Genomic DNA, 23,988 nt, shown 5'->3' with positions numbered 1-23,988 from the left:
ACATCTAAAATTTTGGAAAGCATCACTAGAACATCCCCATCTTCCTAATCATAATTTCTCCATGTTTTTTTCCCCTAAAGAAATTGCTGAAGTTAAATAAAAAGCAGCACTACACATTACAGAGTAACAGCTCATTAATAACTACTTGCAACTATTCTAAAAGATGTACCTTTTTTACACTGAAATGCATTAAACAGACATAGTAAACTATTTCTGTAATGTTGCATTTAAGTTACGATTTCTTTTCAGTCTAACAGTAAATCTCATCTCCACCTTCCAAGACGAGATACAAGTATTTCCAGAGCTTTGGTGGAAGATGTGTAAAACAAACTGCTATATTGCCTGTAAGGGATCTGGTAAGCAGCTGCAGTATGCTGTAGTTCTAAAAAATTGTATTTCATACACCTGAAATGCCCAGGGCTTCAGACAAGTACTTGGATACCACTTACTTAAAACAATATGAACATATTCACATCAACACTGCTAGTGCACAGTTTATTCAGCAAGCGAAGACTGCTGAAACTCTTTCCCTCCCTCTCTCAAGAGAAGATACTGAGCACTTTGTAAGCGGCTTAGAGAAAGTAACTTCAGTCTTACAGTAACGGTCTGAAGTCTTGCACATAATACTACCTAAAACACATAGTACATACAAACATAGTACTACATACAGCTGCTAAAATTTATTTTCTGCTCTATATGCATATAAACCCCCACCTTTTAATACAGTCCTGTAGTTCCAAACTCGGGGACAATGCCCTCCTATTTTTGCAAGCAGCAAATTTAAGCAAGCTAGGAAAAAAAATATAGGTACACAGAAGAAACGTTACCATGGAAGAGACTGACTTAAATGAGAAGCTAGGTAAAGGCATTATGAATCTCAAATTTGAGTATTCAGAGGGACACAATTTGCAGTGGCTAGATTCTTAGCATTAGGAGCTACCAAAGGTTTTGGGGTAGGGGGTTTGTTAGTATTTCTTCAGTGGTGGTGGGGTTTTGGGTTGTTTTTTTGTTGTTGTTGAGTTTTTGGCTTGGTGTGTTTTGTTGTGGTTTGTGTTTTTTTATTTTAAACTAATAACTTACATCTATCCAGGGTTATGAATCTCATCTATCAGTAAGAACAGACCAAAATATCACTTAGTCCAATATGTGTAATTTTAAGAATGCAAATCACAATGAACAAGCATTGACAAGGACAGCACAGAGACCATGTCATGATGAGGAAGAATAAACACAAGTGAGTGAAAAAGATGAGATGATGTGCTGCCAGGCTCCTTACCCATTGCTGCTGCTGTTGGAGCTCCCTGATGGTATTCTCAGCTTGCTCCAGTTTAGTAATGGCCTCATCACTCTGCTGTTTGATGGTGGCCAGCTCCCGTTTTATGAGGTAGTTTTCCTCAGCCTCCTGGGCCCTTGTCACTTGTCCCTTAGGACATAATTTTTTTTTTTTAAGCAGTTGAGGACAAACCCAAGAAAGACTGCCTTTGTGATGCTTAGCTGCTTATTTCATCAGATTGGTTTTGCAAAGAGCATAGAGTACAATTGGTAGAAATTTTAGGACAAGGTAGTACTAAACAGCTGCTTTAGTACTTTATTACAAAGTTTAGCAAGCACAATTGCGTACTTGCATTCAATAAAATTCCTTTCATGCAATATTACTCAGTTGTACATGCACAGATTTAAGTTCGCAATATTCAATTTCAGTGTTAATACAGTGTCTTAGAATCCATTTGTCATAGGAATTTGTACCAAAATTTTACATTAGGTTAGGAAAATTATTATAACGTGCAGGTATTGGGTTTATATATTTTTAGTAAACAAAATTAAACAAGTTTCTAGCAAGAGATTAGCTCTATATTTATTCCAAATCAGCAAAGCAGGGACAGAGTACAGCATGCAAATATGCATGCATTAAAGCAGTTTGGGGTTTTTTGAGAGTAGGAAGAGAGTCATACAGTAAAAGACTAAAAGACTATACCTGTATCAATCTATCTGCCAAGGAAGCACTTTCCTACAAAGGAAAAATTCAGATAGGAATAAGGAAAAGAAAAACCAAAAAACAAAGGAGTGATAATAGTGACAAAAAAGACAAGAGCTGAGAGAAAGAAAATGCCCAAATTCTACCCATTTTCTGTACAAACTCTTTTTGCAAAATTAACAACTCTTCATATAAATTAAGGCAACTCAGCCTGAAAGTCCCAGGAAGCAGCCTTTTCTGCAATAGATTTAACACAGTCCATCTTTGATACAAGAAGGCCTCAAAGCCAGATTTCCATAACACTTAAAATTCACCTACAGGAGACTGGGTATTTTTATCTCAATGGCTTGCTTCCCTAATTAACAGAAGTTACTGATAAGTTATCTGATACAAACTAGTAGACAGATGCAAGACATGGTCTATGGTCCATCCACAACACGAAAGGAAGGCATAATTTGAGCACAAAGGAAACTCCACTAAGCACTGAGGCATTCATTCATGCAGAACTAAAGCTTCCGAAAAGATGAAACAGGAAAGTTAAATGGTGCAAACTGACAGACACAAGTAGAAAATTTCAACTATGACAGCTAATATTTTGTTTTACTGAACTCTTGCAGTAACTCACTTGAGCAGTTCATAGATTCTCTTTCCTTGCCAAAGTTTTGCAAGAAAGAAATTTTCATTTATGCACACTGACAAGCACTATATTCCCCCCCACCCAGCTGCACATTTAATTAATTTCTACTCTATCACCCTTGAAAGCAGTGCAATTTTTGCAGATGCTACAACAGATAACAGATCTATTTGCAGACCATCTTTGCGCTTGGAACATTTATTAAAATTAAAAGTTCAAACTGGTTGATAAGAGCTATTACTTAGCAGTTAAGGTAAGATGTTTGTCATTAAGGTACACTAAGAAAATCACAACTAAATCATATAGGTTAGGATATGAAAAAAATATTTTAAAATAAAAATAAGTTTACAACAGAAGAACTGAATGTGTTTGTTCACACTTCATGATCTGTTTTTCAGATGCTGTGATGATAATGATCTTCAGAAATTCTTAATAATAGGTAATATTTTCCCATTTTGAAATGTTCTAATTCCAGTCAGAATGGGATACTCTGAAAGTGAATTCTGAAATTTTAAGTACAGAATTTGCAAAAGCAGTAACATCTGGCAGTTCATCATGGACTTCCTAATTAAAAAAAAAAAAAAAAAAATCTGATTTCAAGCCTCTGCAAGTTAAGTATAAAACAGGGATATTTACTATTATAAATTTGCCAGGAGCATTAAAGTGATTCACTACAGCTTTAACTTCTTAAAAAGTCTGCTGTTTTCAGTTAATTTTATCAGCACTTCAATATTAGAAACAAAGATGTTTATAAAATTCTATTTTTGTCACAACTTCCACAATATGTCCTCATTATGTGCATTTTTCCAAACTAAATTCAGAAATCAATTAATTAGAATTTGACATAGATTGACTGTTTTTCCAAGAAACTGTAACGGATTTAACATCTGAAGTGTGACATCTTTCAACTATGTCACTCTAAATCGAATCTTTACCATTTTCTTCCCTGTGAAACACAAACAACTGTTTGCAACTCACAAGAGCATTCAATTGCATTTATTGAAAGATAGTTGCCATTCATGGTTAAGATGGACAAGAATGTTCTCATTCTAGAGCAGACCAGCTCAGATGCAATCTGTCATAGGAAGCATGATACCAGAATATAGGAGAGGCCATTGGAGAACAATGCCTGCATGTTGGCAGCGTATCAACAACAGTTACCATGCATACTTTTAAAGTTATATCCAGTTACAAAGAAGCCTAACAAAACTCTATTCCAGACTAAATCCGTGAGAAATAAGTCTTAAAAGATATCCTCCCCCCATGTACGCAAAATTGCTACAAAAATTCAAAACTACATAAAACAAATTAATGGCAGCAGACTTCCTGTACTGAATATGAATGCTGCAACAACACCCCTCTACTGCTGTATTTGCTAGCGATGAAGTAATCTGCTTTCATCTCCATCTCTCTCTGGTCATTGGTAGGTCTGTCATTTTGCTCCTACATAAAAACACCCAGCAACTTCAGATTTTCAAAATTGAGGATCTCTCACAATAACCTCTTTTCCACCCAAGCAGTCCACTATTTCATGTAGTCTTCTGGACTTTGAGCAGATGCTTCTAATTCAGAAAGAAAACAGTAGAACAAAAGTTGGGTATGTCAAAATGTTTGATTTCATATTCTCTAAGAGCCAGACAACAACCTTAAACACTTACAAGCACTGACCCTAATTGCTTTGTTATTGCCATACTATTTAGCTAAGCACTGTTAGTAAACACCATAGATTAGCAGGAAAACCAGTAAGCTATAATTCTGAGATTTCCACTTCATATAATAAAATTGCCATCAATTTAAGTATAAATTAACACAGGTTAAATCTAATCACCAACATACTTACTTTTTCTAATGTTTCAATGCGCTGTTTTAGGAGTCTATTTTCAGTTCGTAACCTCTGGAAGGTAAACAGTTCAGAATTGTATTTCTCAAGTTATGAATTGGAAGTCTGATAAAAGCCAAGCAAGCTAACAATGTTTTTATCTCATCACATCTATGAAAATCAATATAAACACAAAAATAATTAGTGAACCCTTTAACATCCTTTTATATGATGTACTAACTCAAAAGATGAGTTTAAACAGCTTGATACAGCGAAGATGAGAAGTCTTGTGTCATACGAAAGCATCTGTGTTGCATTAGATGAAAGCAGTTTGTCTGCAGGTGAACCACAGGGCTTAACCACACATGAGACTTGACAGCTTCCTCTTCTTCATAAACAGAGCCGGACACAGTCTTCATGGTTAAGGGACATGAAAGTGCACTCCCTGCACTATGGCAGGCTAATGAGATAGCTACAAGGTTTCCTTCCTTTTCCTCTCAATAATTTATGTTAAATTATATAATAAAGGGTATTTAATCTGTAAGGTTATACTGAGAATTATTTACCTTGGATGCCCCAGAAGCGAGAAAGAATTGTACCAAATTACATATTTTACCAGTGCATTTCCTGTAAATTTTAGCAGTCAGCATTCAGATGAAGGGATCCGTATCCCTAAGAATAGAGCCATGGATATCAGTTCAGTAATGCTTTACCCTGCCAGGCTGAGGCAGACTCAACATGCTGCTTTTTCCATCTCCCTAAAATAGCAGAGCTTCTTAGCAGAAGAGAGTAAGTCAGAAATGGTTTATATAAGGTCCCAAAGAAGGGCCTAGAAACAGACAGCTCTGGGTTGTTGGGTTTGGTTGGAGGGTTTTTTTGTTGGTTTGTTTTTGTTGGGGTGTTTGGTTGTTTTTTTTTTTGGGGGGGGGGGGCGGGGGAGCAGGGAAGGATTTGAAATAAGTTAAAATACTAGAATCTAAAGATACAGTTGTCTTTCAAATTATTTTATTCCGTCCTATTCTGCAGAGGGCTGTCATTTGAGTCCTGCAAATCTTCTGGTTTCGGATGCCATTACAGCAGGTCCTAATGCTGCTAACTGCCTAGCTGCCTGTTACAACAATAACAAACTGCCTAAAAAAGCTTGGAACACCTTTGTGCTCCCAGGTGCATGTCACTGAATTTTTCTGATGAACTGATGCCTTAGAAACTGATACTGAAAGGCAAAATTACTAGCAGTGGACAGGAAGAAGGAAGGCTGTACCTCACTCCCTCTACTAAGCTTTATATACTACACTTGCCCATCATTTCTCCCACTGCCTTTTCTCATGGAACTGGCTAAAAACATGACACAAGGAAGAAATCCAGATCAAACACCATGCTGTGAAAAAAATGTGAAAAAGGAAAAAAAGCAGCAAAAGCCTATTTATGTCACAAAAGCAAAAAGATGCAGTGATTAAGTACATACAGGAAGTAGGTCAGTTAGTAAAAGGGAAACAAACTGCACTTGCAGGGTGGTTTTTTCCACATTATGTATCAATTGCAGAAACTCCAGAAGAAAGAGTGACTGCAGACAGAAGAATCTTGGGTCCAGTGCATAAAAAATGACTAGACCTCAAAAATCAATGATAAACCACTGAAGAGCATTCGGATAAATTCTACCTTAACGTGTGTCTTACAGACCTCGTGTGTGGGACACCTACATCTAAACCAGCATATTTGGCTACATATACAGATCAAATATGTAACTCCACATCTAGGAATTAAACTGATCCATAAATTTTTGGAGGCTCTCTTACTTTAATTTCAACTTGTTCTTCCATTTCTTTTGTCTTTATTGTAGTGTATTCCTTTTCTAACCTAAAAATTAGAAATAGTAAATTATGATTACAAAAATTGCAGATAACTTACTTGTTGGTGTAGTACCTAACAAACAACAGTAGAACAGAGATACAGATTGTTGATATTTCCTCGAAGTGGCCACTTGAAATGCACACCTGTATATATTTAGACTGGACATTAGATTTAAACACAAAGACTTCTATAGATATGAACAGACTCTGAACCAGCACTTCTGAAGTGCGGGTGCTTGCTTGTATATATTTACAGTGGTAATGATTTGGAGCTACTCCATAATAACCACTCAATGTAATTATACAATAATCAATTCAATAGATTCAGCCAAAAGAAAACAGAACTTGGAAAGCCTGGAAGACAGAAAGATGCAAAGAGATTTGAGACAAATATCTTACACATATAAAAGAATTTTGGCCCCTCTCCAGCAAACACAAAATTGTCCCAACTGAAAACAGCAGCAACAAGAAGAAACAGGCTCAGATAAACAATGCCTCTACAGAAGGCAACCAAGGAAGTTTAGACTGAGAATGGTAGGATTTTAAACTACATGCACTTATATTGGCTTTCAGAGAAAATTTTTTTCCTGAGAGCTTTATTACTACTTCTGTTTTAGAGAAGACTGGTCACTCTACAGCATTAACCATAGGCTGCTGACAGAAGGATTGGCAAATTCAACTTGAAAGACCCTAGCACAATCGGCAGTGTAAGAACAGTGAATGTACAATACATTACAACCAACCGGGGAATCACCAAAGTTAACCCTGGAAAAGCACAATATGTGCAGCTTGGCTTATCAAAACATAATTTACCAAAGGCAAAAAGAGAAGACATGCAACTAACCTTAAAAAAAAATAGTAGTATTATGCTCAGGATTTCAAACCCCAAATGAAAGTTATTTTAAAATTATCAATGGTATTACAAAGTTTCATCAATTTATATTTTAAACAGCACTGATCTTGACCATACATGCACTCTTTAGCACTGTGAATACTTTTCCAGTTCCTGAGAACTAGTCTTAAGAATTGAGGCCAGATCATAAAGTTTAACTTCCTTTCCCTACTTCACCCTGAAAAAACCAAACAATCCCCCCCTTTTCCCCCCCCAAAACCACACATACCCCCAAACACTGCTTTTTCTATTCAGATCCTGTTTACTGAAGTGCTCTAATTCCCCATAACTTGCAGCTTTCCTCAAAAGCTTTTTAGGTTATTTTTGTAAATGAGATAGAGCTTTATTATATTTAAGAAAAGCAGCAAACACTATAAGAATTTTCTTGCAGACAGAACTTCAGTTTTAACTGTTTATAGTATAAAACACCAAAAAATTTAAAAATGGAAAATTCAAAATTAAATACTGATTAACTAGTTTTAAAGATAAACAAACAGTAGCTCTTAGCAACAGTACAATCTATTTTCTCAAAATGTTATACCTACTTTTTCATCTTTTTTGCATTGTATTTGACTTGGTAAGATGCTTGGATTAATTTGTCTGGACCACTGTCAAACTGATGTGGAATGACCTTTTGAAAGTGCTAAAAGCAATCAGAGCACAAGATTACATATAATTAATAGCTGCAAGGAAATACACATACACGCACATTACACATTTCAGACATCTTTTACACTTATTGTAGCCTTAATTTACCTGTAACATTCCTTCCATGTCAAGTTGCAGTAATTCTGCTTGGTTCATCTGAAGTACTGCTAAACCTACTCGAAATACTATCTCTAAACCCTAAAAACAGAAGTTAAGAAATATCCAACAATTATTCACGGCATTGTCAACGGTACAGACAGATGCTATTTACTAATGTAGGAAATCTCACCCAGTTTCCCAAACAAGCAAAAGGGCTACTGAAAAATCTCCCAACAAATTGGTTCTGGGTTTCTTATTTTGTCCCAAGGACAAGTAGTCTGGCTATTTGTCCTGATGCCACACACTCCCCTCAGAGAGGCTAGTGCTGAGGTAAAAACTCTTGAGTGACAAGTGTTCTCTATGTCAACTTTATCAAACATTTTCAATGTATCTAGTACAAAAAGCCCCAGGTACTTCTCAAAAAAGCCATTTTAATTTCAGACATGGTACAATCAGTTAAACTATTTAAACATACAAGGGAATGTCTTGCTCATGTACACTACATCTTGGACATTCTTGAGTGTAAGCTGAAAGGATCCACCTTTGACTAACTATTTCCTAAAAGATGATTGCAGAGCAAGAGCATAAATGGACCATAAACTTTGGTTTGTTACCAGTCACAACCACGCAAAGCTCTAATCCTAAATACAACTTGGGTGTCTCCGTGCCAGTGACACTGAATAATTCCATAAATTTCTTTGGCTACTGTTCATCATCTGGACAGTAAGAGATGCCAACACTCCCTCTCTTCTTGGTCTGCCTATCCCCATGGAGCTTTAACTTTGGCCTGAAAGCAGCATTACTTTCTACCACAAACTTACTATTATACCGAGAAACTGATGTCCCTGTTGTATGCAATGCTATTGCATTGCATCCAGAACTGACAGATTTGGCAGCTCTTCAACAGGCTTAGAGTACAAAGTTGCATACAGGATCTACATTCAAAGATTTAGTTGCTCTTCCTTGACAAACTACATACACAGACATCTTCCCCTACAAAATAATCTGATAAGTATAAGGACTAAAAAGCAAGACTATTTGAGATTTGCTTATCATAACAGAATTTATACCACTGCCTAAATAACTACTTTGAACAGCTACTCTTGAAATAGAACATCTGAGTATTGAGTAGTTACCTCAGACATAAAGATATCAAATATTCTCGTTGCAATTGGTAGTGGAAAAGTTGTAAGGAATATAGTTAAAAACCATGACGAGGCATACATAGAAGTGTGGAAACTCTGAGACTGAAAGTGCACATAAAGCTCTGGAAGATGCTCCTGGAAAAGAAGAGGAAGAAAAAAATATACGTTAAGCTACTGCTGGTAGTTTTAGTGTGTCCATGTTTTTGACAAATTTTGAATAAAAGAAGAAAAGAATTGATATTTAGTACAGACAGCAGCTTTGTAACACAGGACTAGGAAAGATACTACTCATCATTATCAAGAGCCATGCAACAGAAGTCCCAGTATAGAATGCTCTACAGCACTTCTACCCCACAAAACACAGATTACAAAAACACTTCCCGATCTTAGTAGGTATTTACAAGCTTGTGAATTCCTAAGTCATGTCTAGAGTGGGCTACAGAAAAGAGCTGGAAAGATCTAGGGTATGGCCAGAGACCTATATCTTATTTTGCTACGTAAGATCCCACCCCTGATCATCATGTTAGGAACTGGATCACAAAACACAAACCTATTTGTCTCTATCAGCCTGACCAGGAAGAAAAAGTGTTCTGTGTCCCAAATCTGAACACAATTTTAATTCTATGTATGAGGGTGTCTCCCAGCTTCCATCTTTTAAAATAGCTATAAATTGACTATGAAGATATTGACTTTCAGAATCTTCAATTCAAACAGAATTAAACATTCATAGGCTTAAACGGTAGCAATACAAATCCTCATGCTTCAGTGTTTAAAGCCAGTCACTGTCTGCCAAAAGTTAAAAAAGCAGACCACACAGCCACATGCATTTACTTCTGAAGTTCTAAGACTAACTACTGTCAAGATAACAGCCTACTAGCCAACAGACATGCCTGTTCTTGAACTGTAATTCCCAAGTCCTTATTAATAGTTACTGAATAGAAAGTTTGATAGATTTTGTATGTACCTGTATCATGCATTCAAACTGGTACATACAAAGGCCCAGTTCAGCCATGCTTGGTTTAAAGAGTTCTCGTAGTCTGTAATCTTGCATTAATTTAACAAACACACAGAATGCTTCTTCTTCTGGCATCTATATTAAAAATAAAAAAGCACAGTAAAAACTCTGGACAAATGTAAGGATATATCAGAGTAAGTGCCTGGGAAGGTTTAGGGGGTTTTTTGTATTTGTGCATGCAGTGGGGTTTTTGTGGTTTTGTTTTTCTGGGGTTTTTTTTGGTTGTTGTTTTGTACAATTACTATAATGAACTTTTGTATATATTGAATTCTATCAAGTGATTTGAAAACTGAAATGGAGGTCTGCAAGTTTCTTATAATATACCCTACATTGTCATAAAACAAAAGGCAGTAATACAAAGGCAGCTTCGAGATTATCAAATCAACTGTGAAATTCCATTTGAACTGAGGAGATTCAATATAACAGAATTGAAATGAGAAGTTTGTTAACAGTTGAAACAATATTCACCAAAATGGCTTGCAAGTCTGCAGTCCTACCTTAGCTCCGAGAAATAAATGTATTCTCCCACTCAAAGACAGTGTCTTCTTGGCAAACAGAACCACAGAGAATAAATCTCATTTGATTCATAAACAGCTGCCCTTGACAATTCCATCGTAACAAAATGACGAAGGAAAACTATTATAAAAATTCGCAATAAGCCACCACAATATATTATGCATTCAAGCAGGGATTTTAAAGGTTCACATATTTTTAGTATCATGTTTACCTGCATAAGCAGTAATCCAACTATAAAAGCACTTCCTTGACAGTATCCAACTTCTCGATCCACCAAAGAATAAGCCTGGGAAATAAAGTTTTAAGACTCTCAACAATTAAAACCTCATTACCAATAAAAAGTAATCATAGTTCATGCTGTTATTTTGCTAATAACTTACTCTTCCTCTCCCAAATCCAGTGAGGACAGACATTCTATTCAGAAGTTTTAGTCAGATATTGTACTTGCTACCTGCTGCTACAAAGGGGTATGAACTCTGCTCTCTGATAGCCTACAAATCTAAAACTAAGGCATACCTAAAAAAAAATGCATACAGTTTTCAACTACAGGAATTTGCCAAAAGATAACAGAGACAGCTGGCATACAAACTGCACAACGTTACTACTTTTATAGGAGACAGACCAGACAAACAACAGTTCTTTTTCAGAAAAATTATGTGCTGCAGTTTTATTTACAGGTGGAGGAAATGCAGTGACTTCCATACATATTGCATCTTCATTTTAGAGTTATGGAAGTCACTATGAGTTGGAAATCTGCCAACTTTTCTGTTGAAACTATGGTGTATGGAGAAGTCTGTCTTTCAAAATTTAAGCTCTTTATACAATGAAGAAAAAATAATGCAAACTTAATTTTATGGTAGCATTCTCATTTTGTGCTTGGGCACTGTTAACAACTGCACATTAGCTTGTACCTGCCATTTGCTGCTACCACTCGCAGGTTCACAAACACTTGAAAACTGAATGCTAGTTCTGATTTACAGTGTTTCTTGTCTTGGTCAACATTGTTTACTCTACTTCATGGCACACTTTATTCCATTATACTGTGAGCAGTTAGCATGTGACTTTGTTTTAATGCAAACTTAGTAAGTTTTTAAAATCTCTTATAAAGTAAAACAATTAACTATAGGAATACCATATTTGACAGCTATCTTTGAAACTGGAATGTAATTTGTTAAACCATTCCAGTGTCAAGTAGAGTAAGTTTAAAAAAATGTAAACACACAAAACTGATGCAAGTTCACTATATACAAGGCAAATTATTTTCCAAACTTTTGTGCACGTTCTTGCTAACATTATTTTCAAGGGCTGAAATGCTGACTTACCTTCATTACGTTGAACAAGACCTCCTGTCCAAGGCTGTCTTTTTCTTTAAAAAAATCATGTTCAGGGTATGTTCTAGCAATGTCCCTTCTTATTAATTTCTCACAAGGAGATGTCATTTTCAAAAGCTCTGAATACTGATCCTTAATTGGCATGCTTTGAGCACTGCATAGAAGTTGCCAAACAATTGCTCTGAAATGATGAGGTATCCCTTTTCGAACAAGCTCCTAAAGCACAAAAAGACACAAATTCATGTATATTTCCTGAAAATATAAACGTAAGCCTACAAAACAAAACACTTCAACATATTAAGTTCCTCACAACTTCAGAAAATGTTTACGTCATGTCACAAACCAATCATACAGTTTATAATGTGTAAACCTCAATTTTAGTGTAATAGATTGTTATCTAACAAAAGTAAGGAGACTCTGAATCATTTTTAGTGGCTCAATTAGCTAATTAAAGTAGTCCCCTATTCATAGTAAGCTACTTGAAAAACTGAATTTTCGAGTAATTTTAAACAAGGGCTCCCATTAGCCAGAATTTAATACAGTTATTTTTATATTTCACAGATTATGACTGAAGATAACACCCTTTATATTTGCAGTGATTGAGATATAAGAAATCACCAATTAAAAATTATTTCCAAGACAGGTAAATGATAAAAAGTGAAACTAACTGTAGCACAGCCAACTGCAACAGAAAAATTGCACAGTACTACTATCAGAAGTCATTTGACAAACTTGACAAGTTGTGTCTAATTTCTCTGGTATGCCAGTATTTCCAAGTTCTTTGAAGAAAGTATTTAAACGTAGTTTCAGACACTGGACCAAGAAAACATTAAGTTTACATCTACTGAATTAACTAAATTTACTTCATCTTCCCTGAAAAAAAAAAAACAAACCAACAAAAAAACCCCCACCAGCTAGGTAGTATACAATTCAAACCTTCCCAGATCAGTAGATCTAAGAACCTGATACATGGTTTTTCAGAAAGCACAAGCAGAAAGTAGTCTTGTTGCTTGATCTGAAAACTGAGAAAAAAGTATGATTCAGAAGTTTACAGACTGTCTTAGTGGTACTTCTGCAACTAGGATCAGTCTGACCTAGAAGATTGTCTCTTCAAGACAAGAGGGTTCCTTTAATAATTTTTTGTACCTTAAGAACTGCTATCAAGTATTCTGTCTCCTAAAGGATAGTTTCTTTCACTAGTATTCATTCTGAAGCCAGAGTAATCTCCTATTCTGCAAAGCTTCCTCTTTCTTGTTTGTTCCAAATATTTCTCCTACTTCGCCAAACATTGAGATTAATTAATACAACAGTGATAACTTTGAAAGAGACTCTTGCTTTCAAGTTTTGGTTTTGTTAAGCTTAAACACTACTGCAGGAGTTTTGCATCACTGACCTCAATTTTCTAATATCCCCAAGATCTCCAGACTGCTTCAGAACCATCCTCGAAATGTCAGTCCAACTATTTGTCCTGTCTACGACACAACTGTGACACCCTGTGTTATTTCCTGAAAGATTTCCAACTCCAAGACAACAACCCTAACACATTGGCTTTCCACATCTGTCTCCAGCTATCATTTGTCAACAACACACTATCAGATTGTAGATCAGTCATCTAAAGCCTCAAGGGCTACTAATAGCAAAGCATTAGCAAGTGGATCAAGAAGATACAAGTTCTGAAGTGGATCAAGAGATACAAGGATGGAACACATCACTTCTGCAGGAAGGTATACACACCTACATCTAAAACTTAAAATACTTGCCAGATATCTAATAACTTAAGACCAGTTTTTACAGCCAAGACAAAAAGATACCTATGCTACTTAAGTCATACCTACTGGCACAATCAGGAAGTATGGATGTTCTGGTATTCCATTGTAAATGCAGAGTGACACAGTTTAGGCCGACTTTATGCAAACAAAACAATAAAAAAAAAATACTGAGAATTATTTAACCAGCAAATGAAAACTCACTAGCAATGTAATTAAATATTTACTGAAAGTTAGTCACATACTCCCCAAATTATACTTGGCCAGCTGTAAAAACAAGTAATACTTGTGACACTTTAAAATGTTCAAATGGAGGCAGTTCAAATCAATTCTATCCAACCAGATCTACTTATTACTATCTCATTTCTCCTTGCTCTTGCCAGGTTCATGTGGCCTTCTTTTCATGGTCTTTTGGGAACACCTTTCCAGAAACTGTTTTCCCTATGCAAGCAGGAAGTCTTGAATTCATTTTCTTCCCTTGTTTCCTCTCTCAAGTCATGTTCTCTCTTCACAACTGCTTCACATAAAAGATACTTTACTTTAGCCCATTGTTCTGCCTTCCCACAACCTATTCATAGACACACATTTCAAACTGCTCAAAAGACCCTGAAATTTGTATTCTGCACATAAAACTACAGACTAGAGCCAATAAAGAACCAAAGCAGAACAGACTTGCCTACGAACAAAAAATCCCACGCTGCTGTTACTTGCTGCCTCTGAAACACGGATATGTTCAAATGCACTAGATGCTTTTTAGTTTGAATTTAAAGTGTAATTGAATTCCACTTCTGCACATGTCCACAACTAACCCAGACTGGACACACACTGGTCAAAGTTTGTTCGATCCACTCAATTTAGAAACAATGTGTTCTTCTGCTTAAGGTCATCCCTGGGGTCAAAACACTTGGCATGCACAAAAAACCTAAACTCATCAGAGCCTCATACAGTAGAATTATCAGCTCTTCTAATAAGAATGCTTTAAAAAGACAGCTGCGCAGTGGGAAAATAATCACAGCATGCAGCTATCAGATGCCCTTATGTGGTTTTTCAGTAATTCCATTTTGGAAACATGAAGCAAGTCTTCCCTATATTCACAGGAATCTCTCATTAGAGGTAGACTGAAAGCTTTAGAATTCAAGATACAGTAAATGCATCTAGTTTTCACTAAGAGACATTTGCTGGGCAAAACTGTTACCAAGGTCTGGTAACAGTTACCGAGGAAGCACTAAGGCTTAGGGATGGAACAGATTCAACTGGAAGCTTCTATTACATATTTATTTTAAAAAATATAAGACCAACAGGAAGATAAAACAGTATCACTTATACTACAAATATATCCTAAAAAATAGTGTCCAACTACTACCTTAACTTGCTTTTCTTTCTTTTTCCGTACATCTTCCCATTCATTCACAATCCTCCCCCACAGGATCCATGAGTCTTCTTCAAGATGGCTCAGATTGCTAGAAGCTGACGAACTAGACACAAGAGAAGATCCACTATTTCTTCTCGACCCATTTACTGATCGCAAGGATTTGCTATCTGTTTCCAAGAGTCTGCAACGACAGCACACAAAAACCAAATTCAAGTTCTTCTAGTCACAGGACCACACTATTAATTGTTTGTTTAGAAGTCAATTCTTCCAACTTCTTTACAAAGGATGCACCCAAAGGTTCAGTGGAACAGTTTTTCCAACATCCATTTGTACTAAATTTGAAAAGAACTGGTCAACGTTACTGTTTCTTCTTGAGATCTCAAGTAATTCTGCAGACAGAAGAACAGCTCACATTGCAGCATTTTTAGAAATGGATAAAAATGTCACATCATGCATCAACATCACTAAGGGAAGTGAGATTTTAATACAAGTGTTTTGTGGTCTCATGATCTAGATGTTAATACGTAAAGATACCAAATCAGAGAAAGTACAGAAGCATTGCAAGCCCAGTGCTCTTTTACACATTCATCAACTGGAGATTAATAGCCCTACAGGGAAGACGCACAAGTTTTGTTTTGAGGCATAAGTGCCAGCAAGAGGGCTTTGATTTTACTAGCAACATAAAAACCACAGCTGTTGTGCATCAGACTGACAAAAGGAACATAAGGAAGTTAAATGTCCTCAACAATAGTGTCAAATGTCGAAGTACTGCAAAAGAGACAGTAATTTTAAAGAAAAGGCAAAAAATTAGCCTCCTAAAAGTCTACCTGCCAACGTAAGCGCAGACAGAATAATTAAAACCTGGAGCAATTTTAAAACACCTGACATTTGCTGACAACTGTTCACAAATCAACATGGTGTTTTATAAATGCATGGGAAAAATCTCAGACCTAAAGAATGAGGACCAGGCAACAAAAGTGGTTAGTATAGCCGATGAACACGGAATTGAAGTGTGGAGTTCAGATGCAAGCACTTCTGGGGTTATCAGGCAGCAAGTATACATAAAGATGTGCCAAGTGCTAGACAAGCTCCTGAAGAGATTTCCCTGTTAGCTTGTTGCTATGGTCATCAATCTTCCAAGGAGCTGGGGACTCCGGGCAAAAAGGCATGCTTTGGTTATCCTCAACTAATATTGAGCCCCATAAGCAGGGGGAAATTTTTTAGACGACATGTTAGGTAAGAGCAAGAATTCAGACTAACTTGAAAAAGTGTTTTGCTATACCAAGAGTTTCATTTGTGCTTTAACTTCCAAGAATTCCAACGTCTGTAAATCAGAGTGATCTGGTTGAATAATTTCTCAATGCACCTGCAGAAAAGCTAACACACCCCACACCCCCCCAGCATTTCAGCAGGGTCAGGTTAGGTTTTAGATATTTAATAAATTATAACCTGAGTTATACTGTACCTGAGAATGTACACAAATCTCAGCATACCTACAGTTTTTAAGCTGTCTACTATGATAGAGATATTTATACTAGCTCTCCCTGTTCCCAGCTTTCACCTGCTGGTGTTTATGGAAGTTAGGGAAAAAAGTGAGTTAATTCATGAAGACAACAAATACAGTCTCTGCAGTAGTATTTTGTCTGGAAAAGGGTTAAATAGTAATGCCTTTGGGAAAAAAAAGACCACAAGATTTTTCAAGAACAATTTTAAGTTAGTCCATATTAATGGAATGCAGAAAAATCTTCTTTTGAGGAAAAAATAAAAAAAATCCATTTTTAATGTTTAGAAACCTGGCCTATACTGATCCATAATGAAAATTTACAGTTTGGAGCTCCTCCTCTCCACCTGAGATAGTGCCTAAAGATCAAATTCAAAGTAATCACAGAGGAAAAACAAGCACAGAATAAACATTACAATTATAAAAACAAGGTTCTAACTAGTCGCTTTCAGTTTTCACAGCCTTCTATAAAAGTTACACTAAGTTTCTGTAATTTGACCTTACCTGGATAAACTCATTGTCCTTAGATTTGAAAATGGGAAGTTCTTTTTACAGTAAGTTGCAAGTTCTGTCACCTTTAGTCAATGTTTTCTTTCACATAAACTTTATAAATGATTTACTAATGCCAAACAGCTCCACCAGGACTCTGGACCGAGCTACCTCATTATTCTGAGGGAACTTTCAGTATAATTGGATTACAGAATGCTACAAGACATAGCTTGATACAATTTGAGTTCTTTCCCTTTCTAGCTATTTAACTAATTAATACTCTCCTTATTGACATAAAAGCCAACAATGAAAAGGAAACCTTTAAAAATATCCATCACCAGCAATTCTTCCAGCAAGCAGAAACAAGAATAGTTCCCTGTGTTCAGAGTACAATTCCTTGTCAACAAAGTGCCACTGTGTTAAAATGCAGATTCAAACTGTTCTGAGACTACAGTGCACCCAGCATAAGAGCATCAAATTTCTGTATTAAAGCGTAGTATCTCACAAGAAGAGGTACACTTGATAGGATAGCCTCTAATTAGAATTCACACACAAGACTAATGTGGGATTGAACAACAGGTCTGACTAAAATTAAATAAAATCAGACAAGATTTGCTAGCTTATTTACTAAATGAAGAAAGCTGACTTGAAAAAGAAAGCCTAGCAAGCCCAAGCTCACATTCTTCTTTCAACAAGCAAGCTAGTCTAACTGCGGGGTTTAATGAGATGATTCTGGATGTAAAGACATTATGCTCCAACACAGATAAGCGGTCCAAAGAACAGGTATAACTGCTTTTCAAATAAAAGTTAGTCATTTAGTCTTGAACAGAGTGGAATGCCTGAGATTAAATGCAAATTAACTTTCTTAAAAGCACTCTAACTCATTTTTTTCTTCTTTTGATAAATTTTCATTTGCACAGCAAAAATTACATATAGATCATCTTTGAGGGAGACAATCCCATAAACCACAAGGAGAAGAGGATGAGGTGGTTCTAAAAGCTGCCTTACATTCTCAGTCAAGAACTAGACAGATACAACAAATTCCCTGTAAGTTGTATTGCTATTAGGCTGCAGAAAACAAACGTGAAAGACAACATGCCAGGTGACACAATGGCATTAGTCCCTCCTTCTCCCAGCTACTCTTCTCCTCTACTGAAAGTTACTACCCTCATAACTGAATCAGCAGTGTAAAAAAAAAAAAAAACCAAAAAAACAAAACAAAAAAAACCACGGAGTACCTCAGCTGCCTCAGTGCAAAGTCCAGCACACTAGCAGAAGCTGGAACAGAAGCTAGATTGAGCTAAACTTTCAAACTCCGCACTTGACTACAGCACAAGGGATAGCAATCTTCAGTAGGTATCACAGCCTTGCAGCTATCCACTAAGTCTAAAACCTATTTGGAGCTCAAGTTCTCCTTTAGAGTCAATTTCTCATGAACTACTGAAACGTACTTGTCAAGTATAACCAAATTTTGCAAGAGGCCAGATGACTTAAAAGTCCCACCTCAAAAGTGCAAATAAGTATGGGTTCTAGAAATGAGAAATCATACAGTCCGATTTTATTTCTTAGTGAGATCGCCAATTTGCAACCACTGTGCACGTCAAGAGCAACTGATCCAACTGAAAGTTGCATCTTGAACTGTAGATGGTGCAGATAAATACACACTCATGTTGGTTACTATACGAAAAAAAAAGCCAGGATGAACAGAAAGGACTGATTAGGAATTTACTTTTCATGAAATTAAGAGATTATGCATCTGCCACCATTAGTGTAACAGCAGGAAGATGGCTGTTCTATCTCTAAACATAGCAGGTTATATAGTAGAAAGCAAGAACTGGGTAAAAATAGAAAAAAACACAGAAAATGGAATTCAGAAATCTTTTAAGATTTCAAAAAGCTAATAGAAATTTGTCCTGGTTTTGGCTGGGATAGAGTTAATTTTCCTCCTAGTAGCTGGTACAGTGCTGTATTCTGGATTTAGTGTGAGAACAATGTTGATAACACACGGATGTTTTAGTTGTTGCTAAGTAGTGCTTATCCTAAGTTAAGGATTTCCCAAGTTTCCCATGCTCTGCCAGCAAGCAGGTGCACAAGAAGCTGGGAGGGAGCACAGCCAGGACAGCTGACCCGAACTAGCCAAAGGCATATTCCATACCATAGGACATCATGCTCAGTATATAAACTGGGGGAGTTGGCTGGGAGGGGCAGATCACTGCTCGGGCATCACTCAGCGGGTGGTGAGCAATTGCATTGTGCATCACTTGTCTTTCTTGGGCTTTATCTCTCTCTTTTTGTTATATTCTTTTTCATTACAATTGTTGTTATTATTATTTTATTTCATTAATTAAACTGTTCTTATCTCAACCCACAAGTTTACCTTTTTTTCCTAATTCTCCTCCCCATCCCACTGGGGGGGGAACGAGTGAACAAGCAGCTGTGTGGTGCTTAGTTGCCAGTTGGAGTTAGTTTTGATCTAAGGTGAGGAGGTTATATGAAAGTCTCATCCCTGAGGTACTCTATTTTAAATTGGATGCTGAAAATCACATGGGTCCAGTGTAATTTCTTAGGATTAGAGGCAGCTATAAACAGTCCTGTAAAACCAGGAGAGAAAAACACCTTGTAGAGTTCCACAAAAACTAAACTTGTAAAAATATAGCACAAGAACACAAGTTCTTAAACCTTGGGGCCTTGAAATTGAAATGTTGTGCCACAAAGTTTTACCTAATGCCCCTTTAACAGCCTATATGATGAAATTGCAGTAAGCCAATTTCAGTCTCATTACTATACTTTGAAGACCAAAAAGTTTTCCACTCACCTGTTCTGTTCCTCAAGTTTTGCAAGTAATTCTAAGTCGTCTGGACTCAGCTGTGTTGGTGAGGATGGTGATAACGCGGGCGTAGACAGAGTGGTAGAGGAGGATGTAGTGTGTAATGAGGCAGATGGACTTGCCACCTGACTGGCCATTTGACTGACGGTGTGCGATACAGTGTTCTTCACCCATGAGAGAGTAGAGCTCAGCTTTCCTGCAACCTTGTCTGTCGCCACCTGTGATGACAAAGAGAAGAGAATGCAGTAGTTGTCTTTTTTTAATACCTTTTCTTCAGTAAACCTGCTGCACTGAACAAAGGAAATATGCACGAAGTGACATCAAGATTATTTGTTTCTCCAGAACACCCAAGGCTGTCAGAAGCAACACAATATTATAGAAGTAGTAACATGCAAGTATGCTGCTAATCCACAAAGAAAGACTCGAAGGAATTCCTGATGTATACTCACAGAGCTCATTTCTGCAGTACAGAAATACCACAGGATCCAGGATCAGCTCAGACTTCCCATTACAAAAATAAATAGAAATAAAAGCTTATTTTAAAACATCTTGATAAACTAACAATGGCACAGAAACTAGAAAAATAGATATAGAAACAGTCAACTATTTTACTGATGCACACTGGACCCATACAAGTATATCAGTGTAAACACTCCAGACCAGGACACAGGAGCAGAGGCACCACATTTCTAATCCACACCAAAGCCAAAGATCCTTTAGCATCTGCCAGCGTGCAGAAAACAGTCCCAAAGAATTTATGCCCATGAGTCTACAACAGCTCCTGGATGTCTTGCATTAAGGCCTCATGCTGCCAGCTCTTCTCCTTCCTCACTTTCTCTTCAGGTCACCCCTACACCAAGTGTCCTTGACCCCTTATCCCACTACCAGCACCTGGGGTTTGAGAAGGGTCCTGGAGGAAAAGCGAGAGGTGCTACTAGAGCAGAAGGGAGCTCTAAGCAGACAGTCGGGGAAACTGCAGGTCCAGGAATGAGGAGGTTAACTGGGGCTGATCATACTCTGCTGCTACTTCTTGACCAGTGTTACGGGGTAATGCAGCCTAACAGATTCACTGGTCGCTACAGAACCAACAGCAGCCCCTGGGGGTATTTTCTGATGAACCCCTCCCTAGAGCTTCCTTCAGCAACTGAAAACGTAAGAGGCTTTGACCTACAGTGATTGACAACAGAGTTCAATTCTTCCCTGGCCAAACTTGGAGAAAATCTAGATGCACCTTAAAGGAAGAGCTAGCTACCTAGCAAAAGGTTAAAACTTTTCAAAATCAAGGTTGAGGAGGACCTTCCTTTGAAGTGGTGCTACTGGCAACTATTTATTTTGACCTTTGTTGACTTCTTCAAAACACTGAATCGCTCAGTAGTTGTCACAAACAACCTGTCTGCAGTACAGCCTATACAATAATTGCTAAGATATTAAAGACACTGAGCTACAGGAAAAAATCCCTTCCCGAGATGCTCTAATAGAATCTAATTAATGCAGAATTTCAGCTGGAAAACTCATCTCAGCACACTGCATTTATCTGAAGCACAGCATATAGACTGACTGGTTGCTAAAGCAGAAGCCTTTATATAGATACAATACTACAATGAACTTTTTTGTGAATCAAATCCAGCACTATTTTATTTTCACATTGTATCAAAAGCAAGACACACTGAATGCCTTCAGAAAACAAGAGGAACACTACAGGCCAAACACAAAACAGCAGTACTCAATCTCCCCGCTTTCTCTCAACCAGCAACATGAGACTTCAAAGCTCTCCTAGAGGACTGCGAAGAGGTTTCCCATTTCCATATGCTTAACATTCATTCTGGAAACAGTAAGAGATTTTGCTAGAAATCTTCAGATGCAGGGATACAAGCCCCAGGTGGGAATAGTAAGGTCTCAGCGTAAGCATCCAAAAGGTTCCAGTTGGTTCTTATGTCACTGTTGGACAGGAAAGCTCAGGTATATAATATGTTGAGGTTTTTTTTAAATAAAACAAAACAACACATGATCTTTTAAAGATAATCTTTGATAAATCGCTTCAAATACTAGCAACTGACACCATTTCTTATACAAGAAACGAATAAAAATTGCTGGAGATTTCAAAATCTTAAGTTTAATACAAGCATTAATATTTCACTCAGTCAATATCCTTTATTCTCTATTGCTATGAAAGGATAAATTATTGCTGTTTCACTCTGAATAAAATAGCATTATGATAAAGGTAACTCGTACATCTCACTTAAGATTATTTTCTCAAAGGCTTTAAGCTGCTTAAAATATGACAAGTAATGCAACTACTGCAAAAATAAATGCTGGCAGAAACAGGGCCAATCTTAACACCACAGCAAACATGACTGCCATACGCAGCAGGTTTTAAGAGTCATCCATTCTAAGAATCTTACTTAAAATATTAGAAAAGCAGTGATTTTGAGTAATACCCTATGTGACAGAAACAGGAAGAGAAAGTATACAATCAATTTTTATCTCTTTACAAAGTAAAATAACTAGGAAGACTTAAGGTGAAAAAGTAAATCCAAGCTGAGTCTGGCTTAAACATTTTGAAGCTTATATGTCACATTAAGATAACTGAAGCAGGAGGTGGGTGGGGGACAGAAATCAAGATTCTTACTAACATTCATTCACCAACACATCACTAGGCATTAAAAAATTAATGCCAAGGTTTATAGAAGCCAATTATGTGAAGAATACTAAGAAAAAGTATGGTCAAGCAAACCATGCAAGACAGCAGTTAAATCAGAACAATGGGTCTAACAATACTAATATTTCTAAAAGCAGCTCAGAGTTTCATTAAAATGTATTCAGAGAATTAGTACCCAAAAAATATTCTTAAGTCAACTATCTGAAAGCATTAACACACACAGCAAGCAAAATGCACAGCTGTGAAGAGCAGATGTTTGAACACTGACAGTGAAGTTTGTATCAAAAAGAATTCATCCGAGGAAAAACAGCTATGTCAGTCACCCAGGGCCCAGCTAAATTAGGAAAAAAAAAAAAAATCTGATCTAATAGCTAACTAATAGTCAAGCCTACACCCCTTTTGCCAGGCTTTTCCAGGGTTTCCTAAAAATCTAAAGCCAGCTCTCTGAAACTGTCAGCATCAGTGAAGACTCCTGGACCTAGACATAAAAGCATTTAGCTATCAGTTCGTTATCCACTTCCCTAAATAGGATAGAGTAACAGGATTTTTATACTTCATCATTTCACCTATGTTAATTTCAAAATTTATATTCGGTGACAGAAGATTTCATAGAGTTATTCTTTGACAAGTGACTTAAGGCCTTCCAGAAAACAGGTCACACCACTACTCCTATCAACACACACACAGTGCTCCTACACCTGCCCTTCAACCTCTTCCCCCTTCTCTTAATAAAGAGTGAAAATCCCTGCTATGTGTCATAAGCTTTTCAACTCTACGTACACCATTCCATCTAACAGGGTAGTTGTACTTGGCCGTCACTTAAATACAGACCACTGCTACTTCCTGCCTTTCCGCTGACAGTCCCTCCAACAAGAAATCTGTGTCCCACTACTAAGACAATACATACACAGTACGGAAGTGAATCCTACTGACTCCCACTACTACAGCAATACACACATGTAGTACAGAAATTAATCCTACTGACTCCCAGAAGATATGTACCTCTTTCCACTGACAGCACAAAGGAAAGAGCTAAAGGTTTCACTCTAGCCCCTTAGGGGAAACTGGATCTCCCCCAATTAAAAATCACAGAGCTATCAAGTTGTTGAAATGAGTCCTTCTGCCTTTAGTTACACCAATGAGAATAAATTCAGTATGAATGATGGCAGACACTTTCACCAAGTATCACCAACTCCAGGAAACAGGGGAACATCTGTATGAGCATTTGGTTTAACACCTCCCTGCTTGAGAGACATGATTTTGCTTAACACAGCATTCTGGAAAGACTAAAAAAAAGCCAGTATTGTTAAACCTTTAGTCTTTTCTTTGCATTTTTGGATGGAATCTCCTCAAGGCTTTCCTAAACAAATGTTTCTTTTAAAAACTGGTTATTATTTAACCAGTGATATTTCTGCAGGCCTGCTGCAGTGTCTCCCTTTTGGCTACAACA

General features: G+C 37.0%; 1 protein-coding gene across 6 annotated transcripts in view; it reads right to left on the bottom strand.

The window, feature by feature from the left end:
* The window catches only part of EVI5 (ecotropic viral integration site 5), an 87,259-nt gene that overhangs the window by 54,432 nt on the left and 8,839 nt on the right, over positions 1 to 23,988 (bottom strand). Inside the window, exons 1-13 of one of the 6 annotated variants that reach the window (XM_052802264.1) lie at positions 20,329 to 21,072; positions 19,868 to 20,097; positions 15,054 to 15,243; positions 11,916 to 12,140; positions 10,805 to 10,879; positions 10,027 to 10,152; positions 9,054 to 9,197; positions 7,927 to 8,016; positions 7,716 to 7,813; positions 6,225 to 6,285; positions 4,450 to 4,503; positions 1,976 to 2,008; positions 1,277 to 1,423 (exon numbers count right to left, since the gene is read on the bottom strand). In XM_052802264.1, coding sequence (XP_052658224.1) covers positions 1,277 to 1,423; positions 1,976 to 2,008; positions 4,450 to 4,503; positions 6,225 to 6,285; positions 7,716 to 7,813; positions 7,927 to 8,016; positions 9,054 to 9,197; positions 10,027 to 10,152; positions 10,805 to 10,879; positions 11,916 to 12,140; positions 15,054 to 15,243; positions 19,868 to 20,097; positions 20,329 to 20,337 — 1,482 coding nt within the window. In that variant the 5' untranslated portion in view covers positions 20,338 to 21,072. Of the gene's footprint in view, positions 1 to 1,276; positions 1,424 to 1,975; positions 2,009 to 4,449; positions 4,504 to 6,224; positions 6,286 to 7,715; positions 7,814 to 7,926; positions 8,017 to 9,053; positions 9,198 to 10,026; positions 10,153 to 10,804; positions 10,880 to 11,915; positions 12,141 to 13,755; positions 13,829 to 15,053; positions 15,244 to 17,067; positions 17,142 to 19,867; positions 20,098 to 20,328; positions 21,073 to 23,988 lie in introns of those variants that run through there. The other 5 variants (XM_052802262.1, XM_052802267.1, XM_052802266.1 and 2 more) reach the window with 5 other exon arrangements.

The sequence above is a fragment of the Harpia harpyja genome, chromosome 11 (assembly GCF_026419915.1).
Source record: "Harpia harpyja isolate bHarHar1 chromosome 11, bHarHar1 primary haplotype, whole genome shotgun sequence".
In the NCBI taxonomy this organism is placed as follows: Eukaryota; Metazoa; Chordata; class Aves; order Accipitriformes; family Accipitridae; genus Harpia; species Harpia harpyja.
Note: the sequence above shows the minus strand (reverse complement) of the source record. Positions and strands in the feature narration are given on the sequence as shown.